This window comes from Ylistrum balloti, unplaced genomic scaffold (genome assembly GCF_031769215.1).
Source record: "Ylistrum balloti isolate Yb309-2 unplaced genomic scaffold, AGI_CSIRO_Ybal_v1 Utg371496, whole genome shotgun sequence".
Taxonomy (NCBI): Eukaryota; Metazoa; Mollusca; class Bivalvia; order Pectinida; family Pectinidae; genus Ylistrum; species Ylistrum balloti.
This window is the reverse complement of record NW_026782773.1, coordinates 105,121-132,505: the sequence shown is the minus strand read 5'-3', so window position 1 is coordinate 132,505 and position 27,385 is coordinate 105,121. Positions and strand designations below refer to the sequence as shown.

At 33.6% G+C, this 27,385-nt stretch overlaps 1 protein-coding gene across 2 annotated transcripts in view; it reads left to right on the top strand.

Annotated features, from left to right (window-relative positions):
* Window positions 1-1,925: 1,925 nt before the first annotated feature.
* The window catches only part of LOC132562737 (leucine-rich repeat flightless-interacting protein 2-like), a 36,194-nt gene continuing 10,734 nt past the window's right edge, over window positions 1,926-27,385 (top strand). The window contains exons 1-12 of one of the 2 annotated variants that reach the window (XM_060227495.1): window positions 1,926-2,249; window positions 13,218-13,304; window positions 15,151-15,189; window positions 15,519-15,542; window positions 19,051-19,164; window positions 19,433-19,603; window positions 21,338-21,430; window positions 23,046-23,202; window positions 23,600-23,649; window positions 24,098-24,206; window positions 25,661-25,740; window positions 26,329-26,433. In XM_060227495.1, the coding sequence (XP_060083478.1) occupies window positions 2,160-2,249; window positions 13,218-13,304; window positions 15,151-15,189; window positions 15,519-15,542; window positions 19,051-19,164; window positions 19,433-19,603; window positions 21,338-21,430; window positions 23,046-23,202; window positions 23,600-23,649; window positions 24,098-24,206; window positions 25,661-25,740; window positions 26,329-26,433 (1,119 nt within the window). In that variant the 5' untranslated portion in view covers window positions 1,926-2,159. The remainder of the gene's footprint in view (window positions 2,250-13,217; window positions 13,305-15,150; window positions 15,190-15,518; window positions 15,543-19,050; window positions 19,165-19,432; window positions 19,604-21,337; window positions 21,431-23,045; window positions 23,203-23,599; window positions 23,650-24,097; window positions 24,207-25,660; window positions 25,741-26,328; window positions 26,434-27,385) is intronic. The other variant, XM_060227496.1, reaches the window with a different exon arrangement.

Sequence of the window (27,385 nt, the reverse complement as noted above, 5' to 3'; positions counted from 1 at the left end):
CCAAAGTAATTTACCCTATTTATACCTACAAAAACTCGTTGTTACTTTCTCTAAGAACAGAAATGCTATATAAAGTTTATATATTTTGACAGGACAACTTTTTTTTTCCTTCGAAAGCTCTCTTCAGTTTATTTCGCGGAAAATATTTTCAACGATACGGAAGTGGCTTCAAATTTGACTATACTGAACATCTGTACGTTTGTAACGGTAACCTTCAACAGGATGGTGTCTAACGCTATATAGAGTGTGGTAAGGACCAGTATGGAGTCGTGCGCTACCTCTATCCTACAGGCAGACGGCCCTCACGTCCCGTCAGGTTTGATCTCCTGTCGTCCATAAATCTGACATGTCGCATCATAAAGTACTCTGGTATGACTACACTGTCCACAGTTATTAAGTAGATCGTGTAGACAAATTAATCGAGTGTACTTAACAAGGTCACGCCTCATTACGTTATCACTCTGTTACAGCCATCCTCTATACTCCAGCGGTTACAATCACTTTCGCTCTCTGCATTCCTGGAACATGTCATGGCAAAATTGAAGGATCCGTGTGCGACACCATGTGGACAAGACGAAAAGACTAGTTGGATTTTTGGAAGTACATAAAACAAATCACATAACGGTATATTAAGTTGTATCCTGTACCCAGTGGTATAAGACACAACTAATAGAAGATTTGAGAGTGACGTTTCGATGACTACATGTTCGCTGTCAACTCCATCTTAGATACTCTAGGGGTTACGATCACTTTCGCTCTCTGTACCCCTGAAACATGTCTTATCAAAACTGAAGGCACATGCGAATTACAGAGGAGAGCCACTCAACTTCCAAGCCAGTTCAATATATCGTTATGTGACCCCGAGATTGATTTGATGTACATCAAAGGATCAAATTAGTCTTTCCACTTGTACACAAGGTGTAGCATATATATATATATATAATCTAGTTCGTAATCTCGACGGTATGGCACACTCTCGCACATTTATGACCATAAATGTATATGGTCATATGTATCCCAAGTTGTATATATATAATATATAAACATACAGTTGTATATATATATATATATATATATCACATCCGAAGTTGTGCGGTCGAGGATTTTAGATCTGCTTTTATTATTATTAATTTAGTCTCTTGTTCTCAATCCTTGGTTTGTTAGTTTTGTTGATGGAAAAACGACTTTTGAGAAGATTATATCACTTTTACTAAATATATTTCATAAGGCTGTTATACGAAACCATGGGTGTTTTGGTGGTAGAAGTTACTTCATATCTGTTCTCCGTGTCAATAGTTTGCTCATGACATGTATATGTGTGTTTATTTATTAATTACATAAGGCCTTACTTCTGGTTATGCTTATGATATGTTTTTCCCGGATATTCTTAATACTCGATTTGGCATATAGAAAATGTATCATATATACATTGTCTTGCTGTATTATTTAATCAAATAATAGCGTGTAAACTCATTTTCATTAAAACGCCCATTTCGAAACTCTTCGTTTTTACTGTAAGATTTATTTGAAAAAAAAATAACGCTTATATTCTCACTCAACATGAAGATATTAGAATGAGTCTGTCGGATGTTTTGTTGAATTTACACTAAATATTATCATATTTTTTTTATATTCCATAGTGTGTGTTTTGTTTTGTTTAAAAGTTACCAGCATGGTTCGGTACTAGGGGAGGCAACTCCTGCTTACTTATCTTTACGTGTCTACCAAAACTGAAAGCATTGAATTCTCCAGTTTTATGTTATTTATGTAAGCTTAACCGACTTGCTGATGATGGTATATTGATAACAACATCAGCTGTATTTACTTATTGAATTTCTTTTCACTTACACGAGATCCGTAAGATAGTCAAATCGGAAGTTGAACCCACATCCGGGTGACCGCCATCTTGCTGTGAGTTGCAGAGATTGCGGAAGAGAAAATTTGCTCGAACACCTGAAATTATGTGGCCAGTGTGCTCATATGGTTGACACACAAACTCGTGTGCATTTACGCAATGACACTCTATTTTTCTTAGATGTTATCCCAAGAGAGGAGACTTGGACAAGTTTTCTAAAACCAAGGCACGGGTGTTGTGGGGTGTGGGTTTTCAGCCTAGCGGGGGACAATTTTGACCTAGCGGTGGTCGGAACATTGTAATCATGAGTACGAGTTCTGCCACGGGTCGTCGGCGTTCTGCCACCCGACAGTATTCGGCAGAGGAACAAGCTCTCAATCAAATCTCAAAAGAAGTAAGTATAGAAAATGACACCCTGTTACATTGGCCTCCCAGACGTTTCGTCCCAAATGACAGCATATTCGGCAGTAGCAGCATCAAATGTCATGTTGCTACACACCGATCTTTCTTCATCAATTAATTATGTATAGCTTATAAATCCACCAACAAGAAAATACTCACCTTCCGAAATGTTTGCTGATTTGTTTTGTTCTCTGGTAAATATATACGTAACGAAAATACTAAGTTACCGGCTAAGTATATTGACAAATCTATTACCGTAATAAGTTAGGTCTACCCTGACTTTCTTTTGAACCGCAATCCCAAATGTCATGTGTTTCAATGTGTATATATGCCACATGTTGATCCATAATGTTCATCTCAAATATAACTTAAAATTTGTGTTAAATTCTCAAACATATACCACACATCTAAATGATAATAACACTATATCCAGTAGCTGCCATTTGATTTAGTTAAATCTAGAAATCGTTTCATGACTCCTCCCATGCGGAAATCATCTCACTGATGAATGTCAGTGTTCTGGCAACGTGTAGAGATGTGACTTGGTGTAGGGGATTAAGTATGGCCCATGTTTCCACCGGGGTGCTTCAACAATCCAACACCCAATGGCAGTGGTCATTCATGTTGTTTTGCTACATATACCATCAGTATTGCTATAATTATGTGGTAGTATTTATATTACTTACTGCAACTGACTTTGAGGACCATTGGTAAATTCACAGATGGAACATTGATTATAACATTAACTTCTAGTGCGTCGGATAGACCATCACGGAATCTTATAAGAACATGTCCACAAGTTAATATGTCGGTCACTGCACAAAGCATCCAATCCCAAAACACTGTGTTTTAGACAACGCTTTGATGCTTTTCTTCTCATATAGTACATTGAACTGTCAGCAGTTGTCAGTCATCAATTCAGATACTTACACTCATATCTGTAACTTAAATGAATTTAGTTTATCATCATGTCAACAATACAGCACCTAGGCCTACAGCATGCAAGGGGAAAAGAGGTGGAGCTCAGAGTTACATGGTTCATAATAAATTGCTAATAATATGACTGTATGTATATTCTGGTTGGCAGGAAAGCAGACTCACCGATTCTGGAGTTGTTTACATGTCTTGTTTCAAGCCCTATTAAAATTAGTTCATTTCGTACCTGCTATGCATGATATAGATTTCCAATGTACACATGGTTTTTTGTCTCGCTAATCCTCAGCATTCGTGTACACAGCAATGAGACAATGTCAGTATACAGGTGAAAGTTCAGGTGTTGAGTTAGTGTTTCAACCGTGTCTTTGAATTGTAGAGGTTGAGAACCAACACTTTACAAGTGTTCAAGTACACAACACTTGACACATATACTGTATTTCAACTTGTTGTTCTTAAAGGAACCAGCTCTAGGAAAGGTTAAGAGATCATGTTGTCTTTAATTATTATTCAAGTGAATGAAAGATAAATAAGACTCTAGGCAATAATGCAATGTGAATGATATTGTACCTCAATGGAACAGGCTAGATTAATGCTCTTTATACTGGTGGGTGTTTCCATTTTCATCAGCAGCTGATTGTAATCACTGTAAAGTATAAGACCAGTAAATATTTGCTATATATGATACCAATGTACTTGAAATCTTGGAAATCAATACCGAACAGATGATATAGGTTATTTTTGTTGAGTGTATGTCAGCAGGTTAAGTTTAAAGTTATGTTGACATTGAATTTTCTTCACAAATTGATTGTGATCTTCACGTTTTTATAGATGGATTTTTGGTTCTGTTTCATCAAATCATCAAATGCTCCTTGAAAGATAGTGCTTGCTTTAAATTACCTCTCAGGTTTGGAGGTAAAAGGTCAAGGTATAATGAAGTATAATGTAATATAAAGGTCAAGGTCACTGTTAGTATTACTATAAATAGAAAATGGATTGTGAGAAAAGTAATTTGTAGTAAATTCCACTCTGACTTCAACCCTGGCCTTGAAGAAGGTGCTTGCATATGATTGAAGTATAATTATTTCATTATCCACCATGCTATTCATATAAATCTGTATACTTTTCTAGAGGGCTGTGATAGTTAAGTCATTTAGAGCATATAACCTTGGGTGAGGTCTGAGATGTGTTGTTCAACACTGTATAGCTACTTATCCTTGACAGTTTGTGTTTCTCACAAAACTTAGAAATGGACCAGTCTGTGTTATGCTGTTCATGTACATGGACACTTTAATTTAGTTGCTTTGAATGACGTGATAGACCTCCAGTTTGTTCGCTGAGGTAGCTCTCAGATTCTATAAGGAGACCTGGTCATGGTCTCAAAATGACCTGGGCTTTTCACAGGGTGATAAACCAAAGAAACTTCCTGTCTTACTTCCATTACATTTTCAATTTTGTCATTTACCTTTATCATGATAATCATCATATACCACATTCCCTCTTTCAGAAAACATACTGAAAGCTGGTGTTTCACAATTTTACCAAGATTGTATTTAATTTAGATAGTAGTTACTATACTGGTAGGTAGCTGTTTATAATGAACCCTATGATCCATTGTTCAATTTAATCTTATTACAATGGGTTCTCAAGTCTTGGACATTTTGAACTTGTTTGTTAGATATGCATGACTGCTGAATTTTTGATGAAATCATTTGTTTATGATCACATCAATTTGAATTATAACAGTATTTAAATTCTATTGGATAAAAAAAATAATTTGTAAATGAAATATTGTGCTACATATATCACTGCCAGGAGAGCTTCCCAAACTCCAAATAACTGCATTTGCATGGACATGCAGTTGTGTACTCAGTATATTGATGTTACAATGGCAGGTGTTCCAAGAAGAGGGGGCTTAAGGTCAGAACTGATGGACAGATTATTAGGAACTGTACATTTGTCCTGGTTACTGTAGGTTTAGCCTGGAGAACAGCTAAGCTGAAGTGTGTTAAGAGATTTATCAGACCAAGTGGAGCGTGTGATGATGGTAGACACTCTTCACCAGAACAGTCCATCTCTATTTGTCATACCTACCAGGGGTAATTGGGAAAAATGCACATGTGTTTTATTTTGGTAGCAGGATTAGTGCCAGAGTGGTATATATATATATACATATATATATGTAATGGGATTAAGAAAAGTCTTGGTATACATATATATGCCATGTACATTGTTTATTATCTACAACAGTAGTGCTGCAGATACTTGTTAAGAAAACAAAATGATAATAAATATTTTTTATCAGTTTTGTATGTCAGTATAAACATATTCAGTATCCATCACTTTGGTGATAGTTAAGTCTACTCTGCAAAGCCAGCTAGCTATATATAGTAACACATCAAAATAGAAAATAAAACATACACTATACCAGATACCAATTTTAATACACCATATATCATCTTATTGTTAAATAATATTGTCACTCATCATTTTACAAATATGTATCTATGCTTATTTGGCTTATTTGGTAGCATAGCTGCACCAAGCAATAATTTTTGAGGATTTTTTTCTGGCGAGTCTAGAGCACCATTTCCAAAATTTTGTTGAACCCAGTACTATAGGAATAAGGAGGGTTCTCAAATTTGTATGAGTCCCAAAGGAAAAGCATGAGTCCATTACTTAAATATTTGACTCTCAAAAATCACTGCCATGGATTATCAAATTATCAGTATTAGATCAATTTGATATGAAATAAGACAAAAGAATGAAAATTTCTTTTAAGAATTCACAGTAGAAGAAATTGAGTTTTTGATTGCACAGTGTATATAGAAAAGTTAATAACCATACAAAGAGAATGTTACAGTGGAAATTGTTTGTCAGTAAAAGACTCACCATTATTGAAATAAAATAATTTTTTGATGACAAAAAATTATAAATATGCACATATTATATGTTATAATGGAAACTATTAAGTTTTTCAATCTTCTAGTCATCACTAAATGACTTGTATGGAAAAAACTTGTAGATATTAAGGAATAAATCTTTAAGGTGGAGACTTGTACATTTTATATATATATAGATATCCGTTTGGTCAGCTGTTGCTTACCTGGGGGTTTAATAGTTTTTATACATCTGGTTGATTTGTTGAAGCTATCAGTGGAAGTTCTAAAATAAGATTCTTTACTGGTTTTACCTTGTATGATAACCATTACATATTAGTCCTAGGGCCAAGCAATGTGTCATTGTGGTGGATTTAATTTTGAGATTTTCACTTTACATCTGACAACACTTTATTGCTGAAGTATGTTGACTCTTCTTTCACTTGAAGTAATGAAGCTAGATAAGCTATCCAATTTATGACACAGTTTGGAGATACACAGATACATGACACTTATTGGATGGGCTCGTCTGCTTGTCATGGAATCCTTGCAGCTGATAGAAATTTGAACATTTGGGTTTTTTTTTAGTTTAGTATTTATTGATTTTGACAAAATATAAGACCGTAAATGATATATACTTCATTTCAATTAAAATAGGAAAAAAGTGTATAGTACATGCAATTCACATAAGGTTGATCATTATGTTATTTAGTCAATGGTAAACATGTAATGAATGTACTGTATACATATTGAAGGTAGTTCTCAATTTTCACACAGACAAGTTTGGCAACTTTTAAATGTTTTCAGGAGACTTTCAGAAACTTGGTGCCAGAATAAGTTGTTTTATGTATATAAAGCTCCATGACTGTCCATAGACTTTTTTAATTTAAAATATCAATTCATCACAGATTGATTATATGATCAATATAATGTTATAACGAGGTAACATAAATTGTTGTCTGGAGATAGTTATGAGAGTGGAAAATGTTAACATGTTCAAATGAATTATTTTAACCTATACTGGTACTGCAGTATTACATACAGGTGTTGAATTTATGAAAATATTTGAACTACTTCTAAATAACCAAAAATACTTAGGACATTGTATGATATTAGTGTGTCTGGCAGCATGCCCAGATGAGACCAGGGCATGTGCAGCATTCTTGAAGAAATTTGTAAAAAAAAAAAAAAAAAAAACCCTTTTGATGGCTTCTTCTAAAAAACTGAAAGGCTTTGAGTCATATGTACCGTAATAAACGCCATGATCTGTAGCAGTTGAGATTAAAGGACTATCAAGTTTGTTCAAAGAAACAACATTGACACAATTTCTTTAAAGGACTTAAGTTTTTCCAGTAGATCAGGTTCATGATATATGGGGCTGTCACTACAGTAACAATCAGGTGTTGTAATGGTCTTTTTCCTTCTCCTTTCTGATACAGTGTACATACATTTGATGTTGTTCTAACAATAGTTGCGTGACTCCCAAGTCGATAGCATTCTATACAAGAAAGGTACAATTGACTTGTAAATTTCTTGTAACAAATCCATTTCTTCATTAAATACAGGCCCATTAAGCCTTTTGTACAGGATACTTCATGATATGTTAATACCACAAACACTGCATATTCACCACTGCATATGTATGGTATACACCTTTAAAATAAAGTACATTTCTATAATGTACATCACAAAAAATACCAGGTCTGTTAATTCAAATTTGAAGACAATTGACATTCCTTACAGTGGTACATCAGTCTACATGTGATAGTTCTATCTGCCTAGCTACCACAGGAAATGTAAATAATGGCAGAGTCCCCCCCTAACATGTGGCTTATTGCTTTGAAATTCTACCCTACAGGCTGTCCTATGTGTTATTGTTGACCATATGTCACTCATTAACAATTGATTTACAGGTTTAACACTGATATATTTACCACCAGTGTTTTTGGCATCACAAACACTTATATACTGCCTTCAGACTGGTAGCTGCTCCTCCTGTGCTACTATACTCCTCCCTGTAGCATCACAGTGCCATGTTATGACCATGATTAAAACCTTACTTCAGTGTTATATCTTGAAATAGATGGTTATTATATCTCATTTCTACAATTTTTTGGCTGAAGCATCACATTGCATAAAATAACTACCTTTTAATTATTATAGATATACATGTAGATGGTGCTTTCTAAACTAGTTAGTGACTGAATTCTTTATAATATAAAATAATTAGGCAATGAACTATCAATTATTATATATTCCAGTTAAATGAGAAAATTACGTAGATTTCGCATGTGAAAATTCAGATATGTCTACCAGTAAAAGAATATAAAATATGCCAAGATTTCCCTTTGTTCTGATAGATGGAATAAGTGATTGTTACATGCATGTCAATTTGTAAAATATTGATTCCATATTTCTGAATTCAGAACAGCAGGATCTCAGAATATTATATTCATGTTTGAAGAGTATGATTTATGATATTCTGATTTGGGCATTTATTTGTTAACAGGTTAAGGAATTTTTGTACTCTTTAGAAAATAATCACATTTGTCCGACCGTTCAATTTTAAGATTAAACTGTTTCATAAATATATATATATATTCAAAGCAATAATCTACTGGTACATATATGTAATATGGAAATTAAGAGAACCTTTGATTTCGGTCAATTTAGTGTTATATCAACCTGTTAGGAAAATATTGACTTTGAGAAAAAAATTCTGCCAGGTCCCTATAATAGGATTACAGCTCTTTGTTTTGATCATTGTGATGATTTAACATGAGCAAAAATCAGAAGAACACAGCTCCTTGGTGTAAGCTGGTCATATTGGTGATATGACCCGAAATGTTATAATTATGCATTTTACAATTATTTATTCAAACTTTTAGTATTTTGAAAGAACATTAAATGCTCAGATCAAACTTGGGACCTTTACAAGGGTTTAGACTGTCATTTACACTATTTGTCAGTTTTATTCTAGAGGGAAATTGATAAGGGAAGGAACTCTAAGCCATATTTAATTCATTTTCTCCCATCATCTTCTAGACACAAGTTGCAGTTAGTCACAATATCTGCTTCTCAGGGGAGAATTCTCATTAACTTGACTTGGATATAGCTACTTAGCTTGTTGAGGAAGTGGTCCATTAGTTCAATCCATAGCAGAGGCAATGTAACTCCATTGATATAAATAAATACTTTTATGTTATAAGAAAAGCTGATGTAGTGATATATGATTCCTTATAAAACATTATAGGACAATTATTCCTGCTACAATCACTGAATATGGTTTGTTGATTGATAATATACTTATCATTTATGAATATAATATTAGTTGTCTGTCGTAGAGTTGGAATTATGAATTTGAAATTTTAGCAATATAGACATGTACAAAAAGCATTTTTCTCAAGATTAACTTCAGTTCCCATTGATCTGTATCATCTCAATTATACTAGATGATACTATTATAGCAATGAGCTGTCAGCTAGTTGAAGTTTAAATAGCTACATGTGTATTACATGTATTGCAAAAAGTACATATGAATACTTCTTGGAGTAACAGAATATTAAGTGTTTCACTAAAATCAGCTGGTCTCCATGTCAATAAAATCAGCTGGTCTCCTTATCACTAAAATCAGCTGGTTTCAATATCACCAAAATCAGCTGGTCTCCATATCACTAAAATCAGCTGGTTTCAATATCATCAAAATCAGCTGGTCTCCATATCACTAAAATCAGCTGGTCTCCATATCACTAAAATCAGCTGGTCTCCATATCACCAAAATCAGCTGGTCTCCATGGTCTCCATATCTCTGTCCACAGATTATAGTTATATCAACTTGTTCATTGGCTTTATATGGAATACATGACTAATTGAAGGGCCACACCTTCCTGGTGTAATATTTGATATCAACATTTCATTAGAGGTCACACCTTGCACTTGGAATTATGAATTCCATGTAATACTTTAAAATTTCATCAATTATTGTGTGCAATTATTGTAATAAAATAGAATTTGAAGTTGTAGTTATGTTCCTTAGTAGGTAGAGTGACATACTTTTCACAAGTCTTTCATGTTTTCAGTCATATAAAGTGTATATATCTTGTAATCTTTCTTCAGTCTAACAGGAAGTTGAAAGATTCTGTGGAGATAAAAATGAAGATCACATGCCATGTATACTTGTATAAAAATCGACAAATATATATGTCAAAAGATGGCTTATATTGAAGTATTTTTATTTAGTATTTGTAGATTGTGTAAAATTTAAGCTCATACAGATAACCTGTATAGGCTAAAAGATATTAAGTTCACATTAATGCACCAACATGGTGAACCATGAAATTACACTATATATAAATGTAAAGCTGATATGAACTTAAAGGATGATAAATTTGGATGCAGATGCTACAATGTATCACCAGACTTGGGTTGGACTTGATACCAAGAACGACTCTCATGGTTTTGATCTCTGTATATAAGATGATATCAATATATACACTACCCACTGTGACACACAAAATGAAGCTTTATCAGTCATAAACAGCGGGTCTACATTCATACATGTAGTGCTTCACATTAGGATGTTCCCCCTCTCACAACAATCTGCTTTTTTCCGTGATGAAGTATTGTACAGTTTTAACTTGAAATAAGTACAAGTAGAATTCTGAATTGTTGGTCACTACTGTTGTTAATTATAATCACCATTTTGTATTTTTGATTTTTTTTTCCTTTAATACATGATGGCATAGGGGTTTGTATTTCTCAGGAAGTTGAGAAATGTACTGTTCTTGGCAGTTGTGGTTGTATTTTTGGACAAAATTCAATTACCGGGTAATCTAGACGGTATATGACAGTTCTCCTGTATGGTGTTCATGATGTAGCCACTGGTAACTTAAAGGCAACCCTGCCTCAAAAGGCCCTTGCTGTTCACAGGGTGATCACCCAGGGCCAGCAACCAAGAATGAACAAATCAACCATTCCATGCAACAAAACTGGTGCTGCACAGACTTATTAGAAAAAGGAATTCAGTTAGTTATTGATACATACGTTTATACATACCTAGTATTTTACCAGTATACGTATATATATGTATATGGATATAATGTATTAGATCAGGTCAGAGTGTGAATTTCAGGAGTACAAACTGGCAACACCAATGATTTTGATCAATTCTTTGAGTCCACCCTCTTCCATAAAACTAATTAACTAACATACATGTATTAGTTTGGGCTGTAATTATCAAGTCTCTCGCTATAATTACACTGGAAGACATGTTCTCATGATATATTTACTGTGAAACCTGATTTTTACAGCCTACACATCAGTTGTGTAGCCTGCGGATAATAGAATCAGTTACAGTTGCTATATATACACACTGTATAGGAGAGATGTAAGGCTTCCTTAGGCCTCCTCCTTAATATATACCATTGCATCATATAGTTGTAGGTAAAATACATACATACTATCACTCTAATGAAGTTGAAGTGAAATGAAAGTTTTATATTACATTACATAAATATTTCTTCTGGTTTTGTCTGTTCACAGTGTTTTGTCAGTGTTTGCACTGGTTTTGTCTGTGTTCAAAGCATTTTTTGTCAGTGTTTACATTGGTTCTGTCTGTGTTTGCAGTATTTTTAGTTAGTGTTTACATTGGTTTTGTCATTGTTTATACTGGTTTTGTTTGTGTTATATTGGTTTTGTTTGTGTTTACAATGATTTTGTCAGTACTGACACTGGTTTTGTCATTGTTTACACTCGTTTTGTCAGTATTGACACTGGTTTTGTCATTGTTTACACTCGTTTTGTCAGTATTTACTCTGGTTTTGTCATTGTTTACACTCGTTTTACAGTGTTTACACTGGCTTTGTGTATACATTGGTTTTGTCATTGTTTACTCTCGTTTTTGTTTGTGCTTTACACTGGTTTTGTTAATGTTTACACTGGTTTTTCAGTGTTTACACTAGCTTTGTTTGTGTTTACACTGGTTTTGTTTGTGTTTACACTGGTTTTGTTAACTGTTTACACTAGCTTTGTGTTTACACTGGTTTTACAGTGTTTAAACGGGTTTTGTTTGTGTTTACACTGGTTTTTTTGTATTTACACTGGTTTTGTTAATGCTTTAACTGGTTTTACAGTGTTTACACTAGCTTTGTTTGTGTTTACACAGGTTTTGTTTGTGTTTACACTGGTTTTTGTTTGTGTTTACACTGGTTTTGTTATGTTTACACTGGTTTTACAGTGTTTACACTAGCTTTGTGTTTACACTGGTTTTGTTTGTGTTTACACTGGTTTTGTTAACTGTTTACACTGGTTTTACAGTGTTTACACTAGCTTTGTGTTTACACTGGTTTTGTTTGTGTTTACACAGGTTTTGTTAACTGTTTACACTGGTTTTACAGTGTTTACACGGGTTTTGTTTGTGTTTACACTGTTTTTTTTTTGTATTTACACTGGTTTTGTTTATGCTTAAACTAGTTTTACAGTGTTTACACTAGCTTTGTTTGTGTTTACACAGGTTTTGTTTGCATTTACACTGGTTTTTGTTTGTGTTATACTGGTTTTGTTAATGTTTACACTGGTTTTACAGTGTTTACACTAGCTTTGTGTTTACGCTGGTTTTGTAGTGTTAACAATGGTTTTGTTAATGTTTATTCTGGTTTTGTCAATGTTTGAGGTATCATCATTGACTCTCTTTTGCATAATTAAGGAGTTATTGCCCTTTGATATCTTTCCTACTGAAATTTTGTCTGGAGTATGACACTGAAACTATGAGAGGTATTAGCATGAAACTTCACAGGTAGATAGATCTCAACAATTAATTTCAAGTTTCTGAATTATTCATGTATACACCCAAAGCAGGATCCCAATTTGTCATCAAATAATGAATATACTGTTTGTTGTTTTATGTTTATATAATAGCATGGTCATAAAAACAACAAGAATAGTTTTGGGAAGGAAGCCAAAAGTAGCCCTATATGATTAGTATGAACTCAGATGTACACATCTGAAAGATGTAGGTATATAATTTCTGGAGTTTTGACACTTCAAATCCAGGGATGTATTGTGTTATACAAAAACAATGAGATAATTAGGTTTAATTGTCATTTTATCTCTTTAGTCTGTGATGATTTATAGAATTATTTTTGTTGTAGGCTGAGTCACGTCTTGCAGCCAAACGAGCTGCACGAGCCGAAGCAAGGGATATCAGAATCAAGGAGATAGAGAGACAACAAAGAGAGGTAATATTATACAATTATCAATCTCTTTTTCAAATGGTTATGATCATTTTCATTATTGATCTAAGAAAGTGACATTTCCCCAACATTTTTACATTACCAAAATGGTAACTGCCTGTCACAGGGTAGAATGGATGGAGGTTAAAAATCAAAATGAAAGAAATAAAAATGTTAGAATTCAAACTTCAATAAAGGATTAACAGATAATTTGTTATATATTTTATGGTCAACTGCCAGCTTCTCTGATTAGCTATTTTTTTACTATAGCATCAGAAAGCATGAAATACATATAGAATAATTAAATAGTTATGTAATATATTATAATGATACACAGAAGAGAGATGTGTGTAATATATAATTATAATACACAACACTGAGACAAGTATGTGATGTAGAATTATGATACACAACACTGAGACAAGTATGTAATATACAATTATGATACACAACACTGAGACAAGTATGTAATATATAATCATGATACACAACACTGAGACAAGTATGTAATATAGAATTATGATACACAACACTGAGACAAGTATGTAATATATAATCATGATACACAACACTGAGACAAGTATGTAATATAGAATTATGATACACAACACTGAGACAAGTATGTAATATAGAATTATGATACACAACACTGAGACAAGTATGTAATATAGAATTATGATACACAACACTGAGACAAGTATGTAATATATAATTATAATACACAACACTGAGACAAGTATGTAATATATAATTATAATACACAACACTGAGACGAGTATGTAATATATAATTATAATACACAACACTGAGACATATATGTAATATACAATTATGATACACAACACTGAGACAGGTATGTAATATACAATTATAATACACAACACTGAGACAGGTATGTAATATACAATTATGATACACAACACTGAGACAGGTATGTAATATACAATTATGATACACAACACTGAGACAGGTATGTAATATACAATTATGATACACAACACTTGAGACAGGTATGTAATATACAATTATGATACACAACACTGAGACAGGTATGTAATATACAATTATGATACACAACACTGAGACAGGTATGTAATATACAATTATGATACACAACACTGAGACAGGTATGTAATATACAATTATGATACACAACACTGAGACAGGTATGTAATATACAATTATGATATACAACACTGAGACAGGTATGTAATATACAATTATGATACACAACACTGAGACAGGTATGTAATATACAATTATGATACACAACACTGAGACAGGTATGATAATTGTTTAGAAAATGCTTCCCTTCTTTAATCCATCATGTATCACCTTAATGCATAAAAGCAGAGGTATTTACCGATATATTAGAGTCTGGCTTGTATATCATGTTACATGTCATTATCACAAACATTAGTGATAGCGTTGTGTATTGATGAATTATTCAGTCCTATTTGTAATGAGAAGTTACTTCATTGGTCCCAATAAAATGTCTTGATACCATATCAACTCAGAGTGAGGTCACTTTCACAAACCTGACCTTATTTATAGAGAGTAGGGTCAAAGTGTGGATAGTTCCAAGTGTATAGGATGTATACTCTTGTGAGTCGGGCAATAATTTCTTGATACATGTGATATAAAGTTTAATGTTAAAATGTTTCAATGAAAGTTTTCACAATTCATAGAAATGGTCATAATTTATTCCACTTAAGTCATATTTAACTACATCATCTCCATGGCAAAGAGATATATATTACATTAGAACAGAAATTATCGTATATGTACAGTATACTGGTATATTAATAGCCTTGATGTGTAAGTTAACTTGTCTTTTTATTTGGTTCAACAGGAAGAAGAACGACAGAGGAGGCAAGAAGAAGATGGTCAGGTAAAGAAAGTATTGTCATTTCCTTGTTCACACTTGTAATGCATATAATATATAAACACTGCTATTTTCCCTTTTCCTCCTTTCAGATAAGAAGCCTTAACTATCGGATAAAGTACAGGTGTAAACATGGAAATATGATGTCCTTTTTCAAATAAGAAAAATATCAAAACAATAATTGAAATATTGTATAATGTACACATGTACTTTGAGCTTTTTAAGTGCGATCACTTGGCTTTCCTGAAACCCGAGTCAGGGTATTGTATTCCTTATGAATGCATTGAACTTTAGATGTATACTTATTATGATTTCCTTAATGCCTGATTTTTCAGTCAGCTTACTTGTACAGTAGATGGGTAAGTGAGCACAGTGATGTTGAAAAACCTATCAGCAGATTCACATCACTGAGAGTTCCTCAATCAAGTTTGATGTTTGTCATTGTGATTGTTGTGATTTGATAATGGTTGCTTCTGGATGACAGTTTGTTGACAGAACTCAGATTTGCAATGATATTTTTGCCCTGTTTACAGCCGAGACAAAGTTTTCACCCTTACCAAAAAGTGTGATATTTATCCATGATAAAGAGAGAAAAGTTTTATCTTCCCAATTTTTAGCCCACCATCATCAGATGGTGGGGTATTCAAATCGCCCTGCCGTCCGAGGTCCGTCCGTCCGTCCGTCAGTCCGTAAACAATTCTTGTTAACGCTATTTCTGGAAAAGCACAGAAAGGATCTTTCTCAAATTTCACATGCAGGTTCTCTCTGGTCCCTAGTTGTGCATTGTACCTTTTTTGAACTGATTCACATTCAAGATGGCCGACAGGTGGCCATCTTGGATTTTGGAAGTAAAAGTTTGTTACCGCTATTTCTGGAAAAGTACTGGATGGATCTTTCTCAAATTTCATATGCAGTCTCCCCTTTGTCCCTAGTGAAGCATTGTACCTTTTTTGGACTGATTCGAATTCAAGGTGGCCGACAGGCAGCCATCTTGGATTTTGGAAGTAAAACTTTGTTACTGCTATTTCTTGGAAAGTACTGGATGGATCTTTCTCAAATTTCAAATGCAGTTTCCCCTTGGTCCCTAATTGTGCATTGTACCTTTTTTGGACTGATTCGAATTCAAGATGGCCGACAGGTGGCCATCTTGGATTTTTGAAGTAAAAGTTTGTTACCGCTATTTCTTGGAAAGTACTGGATGGATCTTTCTTAAATTTCATATGCAGGTTCCCTTTGGTTCCAAGTTGTGCATTATACCTTTTTTGACTGATCCGAAATCAAGATGGCTGACAGGCAGCCATCTTGGATTTTGAGAGTAAAATCTTGTTACTGCTATATCTGAGGAAGTACTGGATGGATCCTTCTGATATTTCATAGATATTGGTTTCCCTTGGTCCCTAGTTGTGCATTGTACCTTTTTTGGACTGATTTGAAGTCAAGGTGGCCCACAGGCAGCCATCTTGGATGTCGACAGTAATACAGCACAAGCATATTGTCCATTATCCACCTGTAACTGACTGCTATCTAATAATACTTTGGGATCTTTTTCAAATGATATTTGCTAATAGATGCTTAATAAAAATATCTTATGCCATCACTGAGTACATTCAATGAAGACCAGTTCATGAACATTTACAACACCTGTAACAAACAAAAAAAAATAAACAAATCTTCAAGAACTGAAAACAGATCCTCAAATGGTGGGTGCCAAGATCCCTCTGGTTCAGAAATTCATTTTCTTTAAATTATGAAAGTATGGTCTACTGTAAAATTAAGGATTAAAAACACTGATGAGTTAGAAAAATGTCTTATGCCAAATAAATCCCATGCTCAAGTACCATGCTTGGACAAATTCTTGTATAATTAACAATGCTGTAGCAATCTGATTGGCAGATTAGCTTATGATAAAATCTTTTGAAATACTAATTGAGGTCACTTTTGTGTAAGTGGTTGAAACTATTGGTCTGGAAGGAATGACAGATGAACTTCATACAATATCATTCAAAATACTAGGGTCGTTTTTGCATAAGTGATTGGACCAGAAAGACAATAGGTAAATTAAGACCAGGATGATATTCAATATGTATTAAAATAGAACACATTTTGTTTATTCAGTGTTAATATTTGACAAGAAATTCTGAAACTGTAAATTTTTAACTGCGACCTATAACTGTCTTCCTCATAGCATTGAGAACAGGTGCGTTTGTGAATTGTGGAAAAAGACCCTGCTGTCTGGACAGTTTCAATCAGAGTACACAAAGTGGCCTCATAATATTGAATGGCAATACTTGCATATTACATATACATTGTACATACACACCATTAATACCTCAGCTCAAACTTTAGCTCAAAGCTGTTGTCTGGCTAAACTCACGATAAGGCTGCTTTGGAGTGACCTGTTTGACATTTGTATTGTTACATTTGGATTAGTCATAATTATTATTAGTAGAAACTATTCCACTCAAACGGGTTTGAAATCTAGAACTCTTTCGCTGCTGTAAAACACTTCACAATTACATATACAGAGACTTTGAGTAACAGTGGTTTCTAAGGAACGGTTAATACAAAATATGGTATGAAATACAATTTTAATGTGAAACTTGAAAATATGACAGATTGTCAGTAAATGCTAGTAGCTCACATACTACACATAATGTCATCAAGGAAAGGTGATGATAAAAACATAACTAATTTAATTGATGGCTTATCAGTAGAAAGCGAAATATACACAAGATTAATTTTAATTGTGTACTTCCTCGAACAGTGTCAAGCATTATCTGAGGATGTAAGAAGAACATGACTTTATCATTGAAGAAAGTTTTATCATATATAGTACTGCTGTCATATTAAGATTCCAAATAATTTCAATGGAATGATCAAAAGGAAACCTTAAAAATTAAGATAAACATTTATGAATTGTCCTCTCTCCCACTCAACCCTCCCTCCCCTTATCCTCTCTCCCCCCTCCCCCCTCCCTCCCCCCTCCCCACCCCCCAAAAAAAAAAAAAAAAAAAAATGATGTTAAGCTAACAAAACTTGACACACTTGTAGATAAAACTAACTAGTACTTCCTTTGAGATGAAAGGCGATTGTCTACCTTACTTCCTATTGAGACCACTTGACCACCGTATGTGGTGCCTGTACCTCACAAGTGGTGCCACTAGAGCCTCACAGGAGGTGCCTCTACAGCCTCAGTCACCTGTGAGACAACCAGCAGTGATGTTAGGAGGCATTACACCATTACACAGAAACATATCAATCAAATCAGTAATCATTTATACCAATATACTTTAATATTCAAACTGATTTCTTGATAAACATTAGGATTCATTTGTAGGTTAAATATAATCCAACACACTTAAAACATTTTCTATATCATATATATGAAAAATGGAGCAGAACAGGTTGAGATTCTCTCTAAAGATAAAAACTTACCAGAAATGTGTTGCAATGATTCTGCTGAAATTTCCTTCATTTGATTTTAACCTAAATGGATGTGAAGAGCTGGATTTTTTGTTTTCTTTGTGTTTCAACTGGCATTTACATCACTACAGGTAACACACAATTGTTTTTTAAGTCAATGACGTGTTTATTTACAATGTGTAGATGTTCACTTAGATAATCGTTTTGATTATAGAGAAAGCCCAATTTGCAGAAATATTGGAGAAACAATATTTCTTATGTTCTGTATTTCAGTTTTGTGAAGAATAGATAAAGTGCAGGCCTGGAATAAGATGCTTAAAGTGTGTAACAGAGAAAAATAAAAGCCAAAACAGTGTATATTTATTTTTAAACAACATTTACAGTTATTTATTTGAAGCTTTAATCTATTTTTAAAAAGAAAAAATAAACCCCTTTTTGTTGTAGAATCGAGATAACTTGTCGGGGCGGCGAGGAAGTGATGATTCTAGTCACTCTACATCAACAATTGATGACATGGAGGGACCCAGGGAGATGAAAGATATTGCCCGAGAGCTAAAGGTAATTATTACATAACTTGTATAGAGAGTCGTGAGATCAGGTGTTATTGTGCATGATATATCAATGTCTGATGTCAGATCTTTTCTTACTATTTCAATTTAAGATGCAATCCTTGGTTTGGATAGGTTGATTTTCTTCGTAATGAGCCATTTTAGACCAAGTTAAAAGTCTGTTGTTGTAATTACAGAAATGCTTAGAAGTCTGTTTTAAATTTACTTTTATAAATATCAGGATAAGATGGATTCTTTATGTTCTGTGATGAATATAGGGTAAATTACGAGAGATGGAGGAAAAATACAAAAAGGCTATGATGACCAATGCCTTATTAGACAACGAGAAACAGTCTCTGGTTTACAAGGCAGAGCTCCTCAAAGATCAGATGGAGGAACTGGAGGAGACACTGGTGGAAATACAACGGGAGGCTAAACAGAAAACTAGGGTATATAACTATTGTCATCAATTGAAATATATCGAATTATGATGAGATGCACCACAACATTTGATTGGTGGGATGGACACGATAGTGTTAAACTGTTCATAGACTGGAACACCTATTGAGTTTAACTATGGAAATCAGTGTTCATTTTCATTGATATAATTTTCGTAAAATATATTTTCTTGATTTGCTTTGATCACAAAATTTGCCAATGTAAAACAGTAAGAAAGAAAGCTGGTTCACAGAGTTATTTGAACTTTTTGTTGTTATGTTATGATTATATTGTCACAAATATCCATTTTATCAGGTCATGCCAGAACTTATTTTCTAAACCCAAGCACGGAGTAAATACATACACATTGCAAAGTGTACTGTGTTGAAATGTAAATTGTTCTTTTAATTAATGGAAAATACATTCATGTATCTGAATACTGCCATAGGTAGACAAAATTAAAATAAAATTAGGAAACTGGTTTACATTACAGCAACGTTTGGTGTACGCTTATATAAGGGAAGTAACTCTTACAGAAAATGGTACTTGGATATAGAGTGCTTTGTAAGCAAATATGATGCTGTTTTAAAGGCTATGCCTTTGTACATATTTATAGATATGAAGTCACATTAATTATCAACTGGATAAGAAAAGGAAAATGTATATCTATCTGTGTTGTTTACCTTTTACTGTATGTATTATTTCATGTAGGTAAAATACAGTCGAAACTCATTAGCTTGAAATTTGAAGGACTGTGGAAAATATTTTGACTCATCCGAATTTCTATTCAAAGTGTCTAAATAAGGTCGACGACATCAGTTTCTTGACCTTGATTACATACAGTTGAGCGAAGTAAGGCCATGATAGCACAGTACACTGTGGTACAAATCTCATAATTTAATCTATTATTTGAAATGGCAGTAAATAAAGAGAAAAAGATATTTCTACTTTCTCCTTGCATTGTGTATCCATCCGAATAACAAAATGAAAAATTTGCTTTTGTTATGCTACAAGAAACAATATATGAAGCTACAGGTCATATTAACATGACTTTATGATAGATGAATAAACACATGAAAAAGGCACACTACAGGATGGCGACAATAATTAAGAAGCCGACATTTGATTGGATAATCAAACTGCTAATTAGTCATCAAAGACAAATTGTTGCACATACAAATCCTTTACACCATAATTAACCATGTGTTAGGCACAGTGACATTCTACTCTGTGTATGTATTAACCAATTTCATTAGAAGATGTGCCAATCTTTTGACAAAAATTAATTTCAAGACAACAAATGTCTGTTCCTTTGCTTTACAGTTGAAGAGACTAAAAAATCAGTTTGTCTCAATGAGGCAAATTTTGACACTCAGTTATTTGAGTCACTCAAGTAAAATTACAAAGATACAGAAAGGAAAAAACAGGACTTGGAAATTATTTAGACAAATCAAGTAATTTTGAGACGAGTTTCAGCTGTATCTAACTATCACTGACATTAATCCATATTCTTATTTCATGTACATGCTAATGTAAATTTGGAAATAGGAGCTTATACGTTGCATACAGTTAATAGATAGTTGATATAATTTTCCAGATAAAAGAACATGTGGCATGTACTGATTTAATTGTTTTGTGTACGAGATTTCACAATTTGCTTCTGATGTTTTTATACATGTATAAATATAGGACTGTCTCAATACTAATCCATAACTAATCTGTTTTTTTTTTTCTCTTTTTTCTAGGAGGTAGAAATGCAAAAAAGGGATTTGAAAACTTTAGAATTTGAACATAATAATTTAAAAGTACAACTAGAAGTTAAAGACAGACTTATACAGGTAAGTAAAGTGAGGTAAAAATTAATTAAACAGGTAACTCTAGCAGGTTGATTTTCTGTTACCCTATGGTATGTACTATTGCTAGAAAGCATTTAGACACTTTGTCTTGATTTTGGGCAGTGATGACACGGATAGGTCAAACTTTGATTTATTAGTCCCCTGCCAGGATGTCTGTCTGGATGTTGGTTTCTAGATGATAACTTGAGAAAAGATAGATGGATTTGAATGAAAATTTATGTATTGTTAGGTTGTGAGGTATTTCAGAGTGGGATTGAGTTTGGGGTCGAAAAGTCAACTACAAAGGTCATTATTGCTAAAAATAGATGTGTTTTTCATATTTTGGTTTCCAGATGATAACTTCAGAAGAGATCAATGGATTTGGTTTAAATTTCATACAGTGTTAGCTCATAAGGTATTCAAGAGTGGAATTATGTTTGGGGTCAAAAAGTCAACAACAAAAGTCACTGTTTTTTAGAAAGAGACTTTAATAGTCATACTTTTACTTCCAGATGCTAACTTGTGATAGGGTTAATCGATTGTATTGAAACTTCATGCGAAATTAATATTATTAGAAAAGATATAGGATGGAATTGAATCAGAGGTCAAAAGGTCAACTGTGAAGGCTGTGAAAGTCACTTGATGCAGTAGACAAATTTCATAATTCATCAAAGATGCGGGAAGCAAAGTTTGTCAGAATAACACCAGTAGTCAACTCACCAATGTTCAAGGTCAAAAGGTCAAGGTCAAATTTTACATCTTTTCATGTGTATACTGACAGTGTAACTAAAAAGGTTAAATTTACCCTGAAAGGTCAGACACAAAGCTGGATCCATTCTAACATGTCAGTATTCTAGTTTGTTTCACCAGATAATCACTCAAGTGAATTAGGGAAGACAAACTATATTAAAACTTCAAGTTACAAATATGCCTATGCATTGTATCTTTCATAACAATCTTAGTGCTAGTAAGACCTATATCAGTTAAACATCTACCCAACCCTAGGTCTCCAGGTTTTGTTTAGCAGTACCACACATACAATTTATTTAATAGATTACATAGCAGTAATAGGATGGAAATCCCAACAGGGATAGAAGTTAATCATTACGTAGTACTTGAGTCTGAAGGTAAATATTGTAATAGAATAGCCCGAACTTCTGAGATTTGCATACTAAGTCAAAAACTCCCAACACAAAGGTCACTGTCGCTAAAAATAAGTTTTCATCACCCTATTTTCATTTCACATTCAGCCTGATAAAACAGTTTAGGTTGTTAAAATGAGACAACTGTTCATTGCTATCAAGGTCTGCATTGCTTTGAAAATTTAATTAATGGCAGGGAATGAGTGTTGCATGCAAAACTAACTGTAAATTTGTTCACAAGAATAATTTTGTATACTGTAATTTGAACAGGTTCATGAACATTTAATCTTGTGAAAACTGACTGAATGTTTACCGTAACTGACTGCAAACATTTTGATACCACATAGCTATCACTAACAGAATATAACTTCACTCTGTGTTAGTACATAACTTAGTTTAGGATTGGTCAAGCAATGAAACGTTATGTTGATGCATCCATTTGTTTTTGTTGATCTTATTGTACTGTTTGTTGACAGGAGAGTGGTCTTGTGATATTATCATCGGGGGAGGGTACATACACCTTAGAAAAGTGTACATCTGTACCCGACACAACACCTGTCCCAGCTTTAGGAAGTCTACTTATATCCGTAGAGGCTGCGGACATTTTAGACAAAGCTGGAGATGGGTCACTAGGTTGGTAGACATTTTTACTACTGTCTGCTTATGGAAGTAGAAGAACAACATAATCTATCCAACATCTTATGTATATTTAACATCTCAAAGCAAATAATGCATTTAATTGTGGAATGAAAATTAAATCCATTGGAAAAATTCATCAGGATGTTGGCTGCTGTTCTACCATTAAAAAAAAATGAAAATAAGAAGTATAAATTCCAAGCTTCCTTACTGCTTCTATGACCTACATCAAGTTTATCTCTGTCAAAGGCTGTTTCAGTTTTTTCCCCAAATTTTCATAAAATTGCTGACAGCACATAAAGCAACATGAAGAAACAAACTTTGCTGATAGAATTTTTTAAGATTTTTGATAATATAAGATGTCTTGCCTGATATGATTATATTTCTTCAACAGATGATAAAATAAAAAAGTTTGCTGAAGAAAGGAATGCATTAACTAAAGAGGTATGTATTCCTAATTTACTCATAGAAAATTTAACTCCAGAAATCCTGATCTATAAGAATATTTTGTTTAATACTGAAATTCGGATCTAGCTTGGTTGTCATGAATCTGTTTAAAGTATCACTCTTTGTCACTCTTGACGTTACAAGATTGTGTACAAGATAAATTGTATACATAAACAGATTATATTTTCACCATCTAAAGTGACATAATTTCATCTAATGAACCATGGTCTTTAGCTTCCAATTGAAATGGGCAAGGTAAAACTTTTATGGTACACAAAAATAGCTGGAGTCTAAAAGCCATTTGTTGCTGCTTTCCCTCATCATTCTCTAAAGATGTATAACACCTTGAACAGCTAGATCTGACTGACTTTTTGCCTTACAATTATGGTATCCTGAATATGGTTTTTTATGTCAGCATTTAAATGATCAAAATTAATTTTTCCAGATTAAAAAATTACAAATTGAAGTTGATGAAGAAAAATCTAAAAGAGAACATTCTTCACCAAAAGTTCCACAAATTAATGGTCCCGAGATGCAGTTGTATGAAGTCCAAAGTAAGTTACAACTGTTGACAGTGAAATGCGTAAATGTACTGATTTGTGAATTAAGTTACTATAGTGTGTCTAACCGGTACATGAAACATATCTGATGGCGATTGAGTTAAGCATGTGTCCATAATACACACTTATGTAACAGGTAAGTACTGACCTCTAAGACTGGGATTTTATCATCCAGAAATCTCCTGCAGCTTCTCAAGTTACTTTGATATTCACATTGGCTTAAATTGTTGCATCTTTTTTTGTGTCAGCTTCTAGTTTCTGGTCTGGAAAGTTTTTTGTTACTGATGTTTGTTCAATAAAACATGTCTTAGGTTGATGATGAGTCTTGGGAGAGTTGAGTGTGTTACCACTGTCACTTACCTGACCCCATTTTGTTTAAAAGTAATTAGGGTTGTAAAACAAATATTTTAATGAGAAAACTTTGTTTTGCAAGTTAATGGTTTTATTACTCCAATTTCCATACTGAAGTACTCGTTTAAATGTCTTTTTTGTGTCATTTTTTTTCATTTGTGTCAAAAAAGTTTTTTAATTGAATATGAGATCTCAACCAAGTGTTTTTAGCTTAGTCATTTTCAATTAAAGTTCAATGACATGTACATAATCTTATATATCTGATGCATGTGTTGTTGAACGCCACTGATTGGTTTGATGTATTTTAATGCAGACACAGTTTATGTTACTAATGGTAATATGAAGTACAAGATTCAGGTCTAAACATTTTATAGAATAGAACTTCTTATATCACAACCAGTAGAAGGTTAGAGTGTGACATTTTGTTGACTACACGGTCACCTTCATCAGACAAATGACCAGTGTGGAATGTACTAGCACTGATGTATGTAGTGTAAAAGGTGGTACAGAATCAACCAACTTTTTCGGCTGCACTGTATGAATTTATGTACATATTATTTTTGCTGAAGTTCTAAATTCAAATATGTCAGACCTTGCATTGTCTTAAGCATATACATTGTAGATACTTAGAATTGCTTACAGAGATATACTAGTGAACAGGATCATGGTATCTGTATATTGGAGTAAATGTTTAATTGTACTGTGAAGTACAGATTTTTACATGCCACAAAGAATATGTACAATGTTAAGATTTTATGTTATTGAATCATGAAGACATGTTTTCATTTAGATGATGTATGTTCACATTTATTATAATTACACATTTCTACAAAAATTTTACTGTTACAAAATTTACAGTATTTTGATTTCTTTGTGGTATTTCACATTTACATCTCTCAGTTGAAGGGACTGTAAAATCGCTTCGACTCATGCGAAATTTCGACGCAGTGAAATTCAAGTCATCCAAACTAAAATAACAAAGATATAGAAGGGAAAAAAATTGGGACTTGAAAATTCTTTCAACTCAAATGGAATTTCGACTCAAGCGATTTCAAAATAACAAGTTTCAACTGTGTATTTTATGTTTTATTTTACAGGGGAGGCTAGTAAACAGATACATGAATATAAATTAAAACTACAAAAGGCAGAACAAGATATAACAAATCTAGAAGGAACTGTAAGTTCACTTGTGTTGTTTTGTATTACTTGTTTCACTAAGACTAAAATCAGTTCTTTTCAACAAGAAACTCTCAGCCATTGCCAAAATTTCATCCAATCCTTACTGCATGATGTAGTGAGTTCTACTGAAATTCATTTTAAAGGAATGTTGGTCAAATGTGGAATTTATATTTTCATTTTTGCCAGAAGTTCATGATAATACAGTGATTTATGAACCATATAGGTTATGAAAAAAATGCATGTTATGAAAGTTTAAATTTTGTATAAAATAGATATGATTTATAATAGGAAGTTTGATGATATTTTTGTTGTATGCATAGAAGGGGCAATTTTATGTTTTTTTGTTTTATAAACATATTCTAGTTATACTGCTCATTAGAAGCATTATTACTAATCCTCAATACTTGTTTGAGAGTTTGTAGAATGGACTTTTGTGTTCATTATTTTATAAAGAATGTTCAAGGCTGATGGAAGCATATTGTGGATTTGTGCAAAACAGAAATTTGCAATTGAGATTTGGTTTGACTTGGCATTGATTGTGTAATTTATTTTTAATTTTCCTCATTTTGTGAATTGAAAAATATAGGTGACTAGGTTAGATTCACAAGTAAAGCGGTATAAAACTGATGCTGAAGAATCAGAGAAATTAGAAGATGAACTTAAAACAGAGAAACGGAAGTTACAAAGAGAGGTGAGTGTGATGTAGTGATGAAACAGCTTGGTTGATGTAACAATACCAAATTATTATGTTACAAGTAAGTATATCTGAACAATGATGCAGGTAAGAGTAACTCGATATTGATGCAGATAAGTATATTTGTGTCAATAAAAGTATAGCTAGATATTGCTGTAGATGGTTGTGACAGTATTGGTGCAGTATCACTAAATTTTTGTACAGATAAGTTATCTGGGGAATAGGTGCAGGTAAGTATATCTGGGGAATAGGTGCAGGTAAGTATATCTGGGGAATGGGTGTAGGTAAGTATATCTGGGGAATGGGTGTAGGTAAGTATATCTGGGGAATGGGTGCAGGTAAGTATATCTGGGGAATGGGTGTAGGTAAGTTTATCTGGGGAATGGGTGCAGGTAAGTATATCTGGGGAATGGGTGCAGGTAAGTATATCTGGGGAATGGGTGCAGGTAAGTATATCTGGGGAATGGGTGCAGGTAAGTATATCTGGGGAATGGGTGTAGGTAAGGATATCTGGGGAATGGGTGCAGGTAAGTTTATCTGGGGAATGGGTGTAGATAAGTTTATCTGGGGAATGGGTGTCGGTAAGTATATCTGGGGAATGGGTGCAGGTAAGTATATCTGGGGAATGGGTGTAGGTAAGTTTATCTGGGGAATGGGTGCAGGTAAGTATATCTGGGGAATGGGTGCAGGTAAGTATATCTGGGGAATGGGTGTAGGTAAGTTTATCTGGGGAATGGGTGCAGGTAAGTATATCTGGGGAATGGGTGTAGGTAAGGATATCTGGGGAATGGGTGCAGGTAAGTTTATCTGGGGAATGGGTGTAGATAAGTTTATCTGGGGAATGGGTGTAGGTAAGTATATCTGGGGAATGGGTGTAGGTAAGTTTATCTGGGGAATGGGTGCAGGTAAGTATATCTGGGGAATGGGTGTAGGTAAGTATATCTGGGGA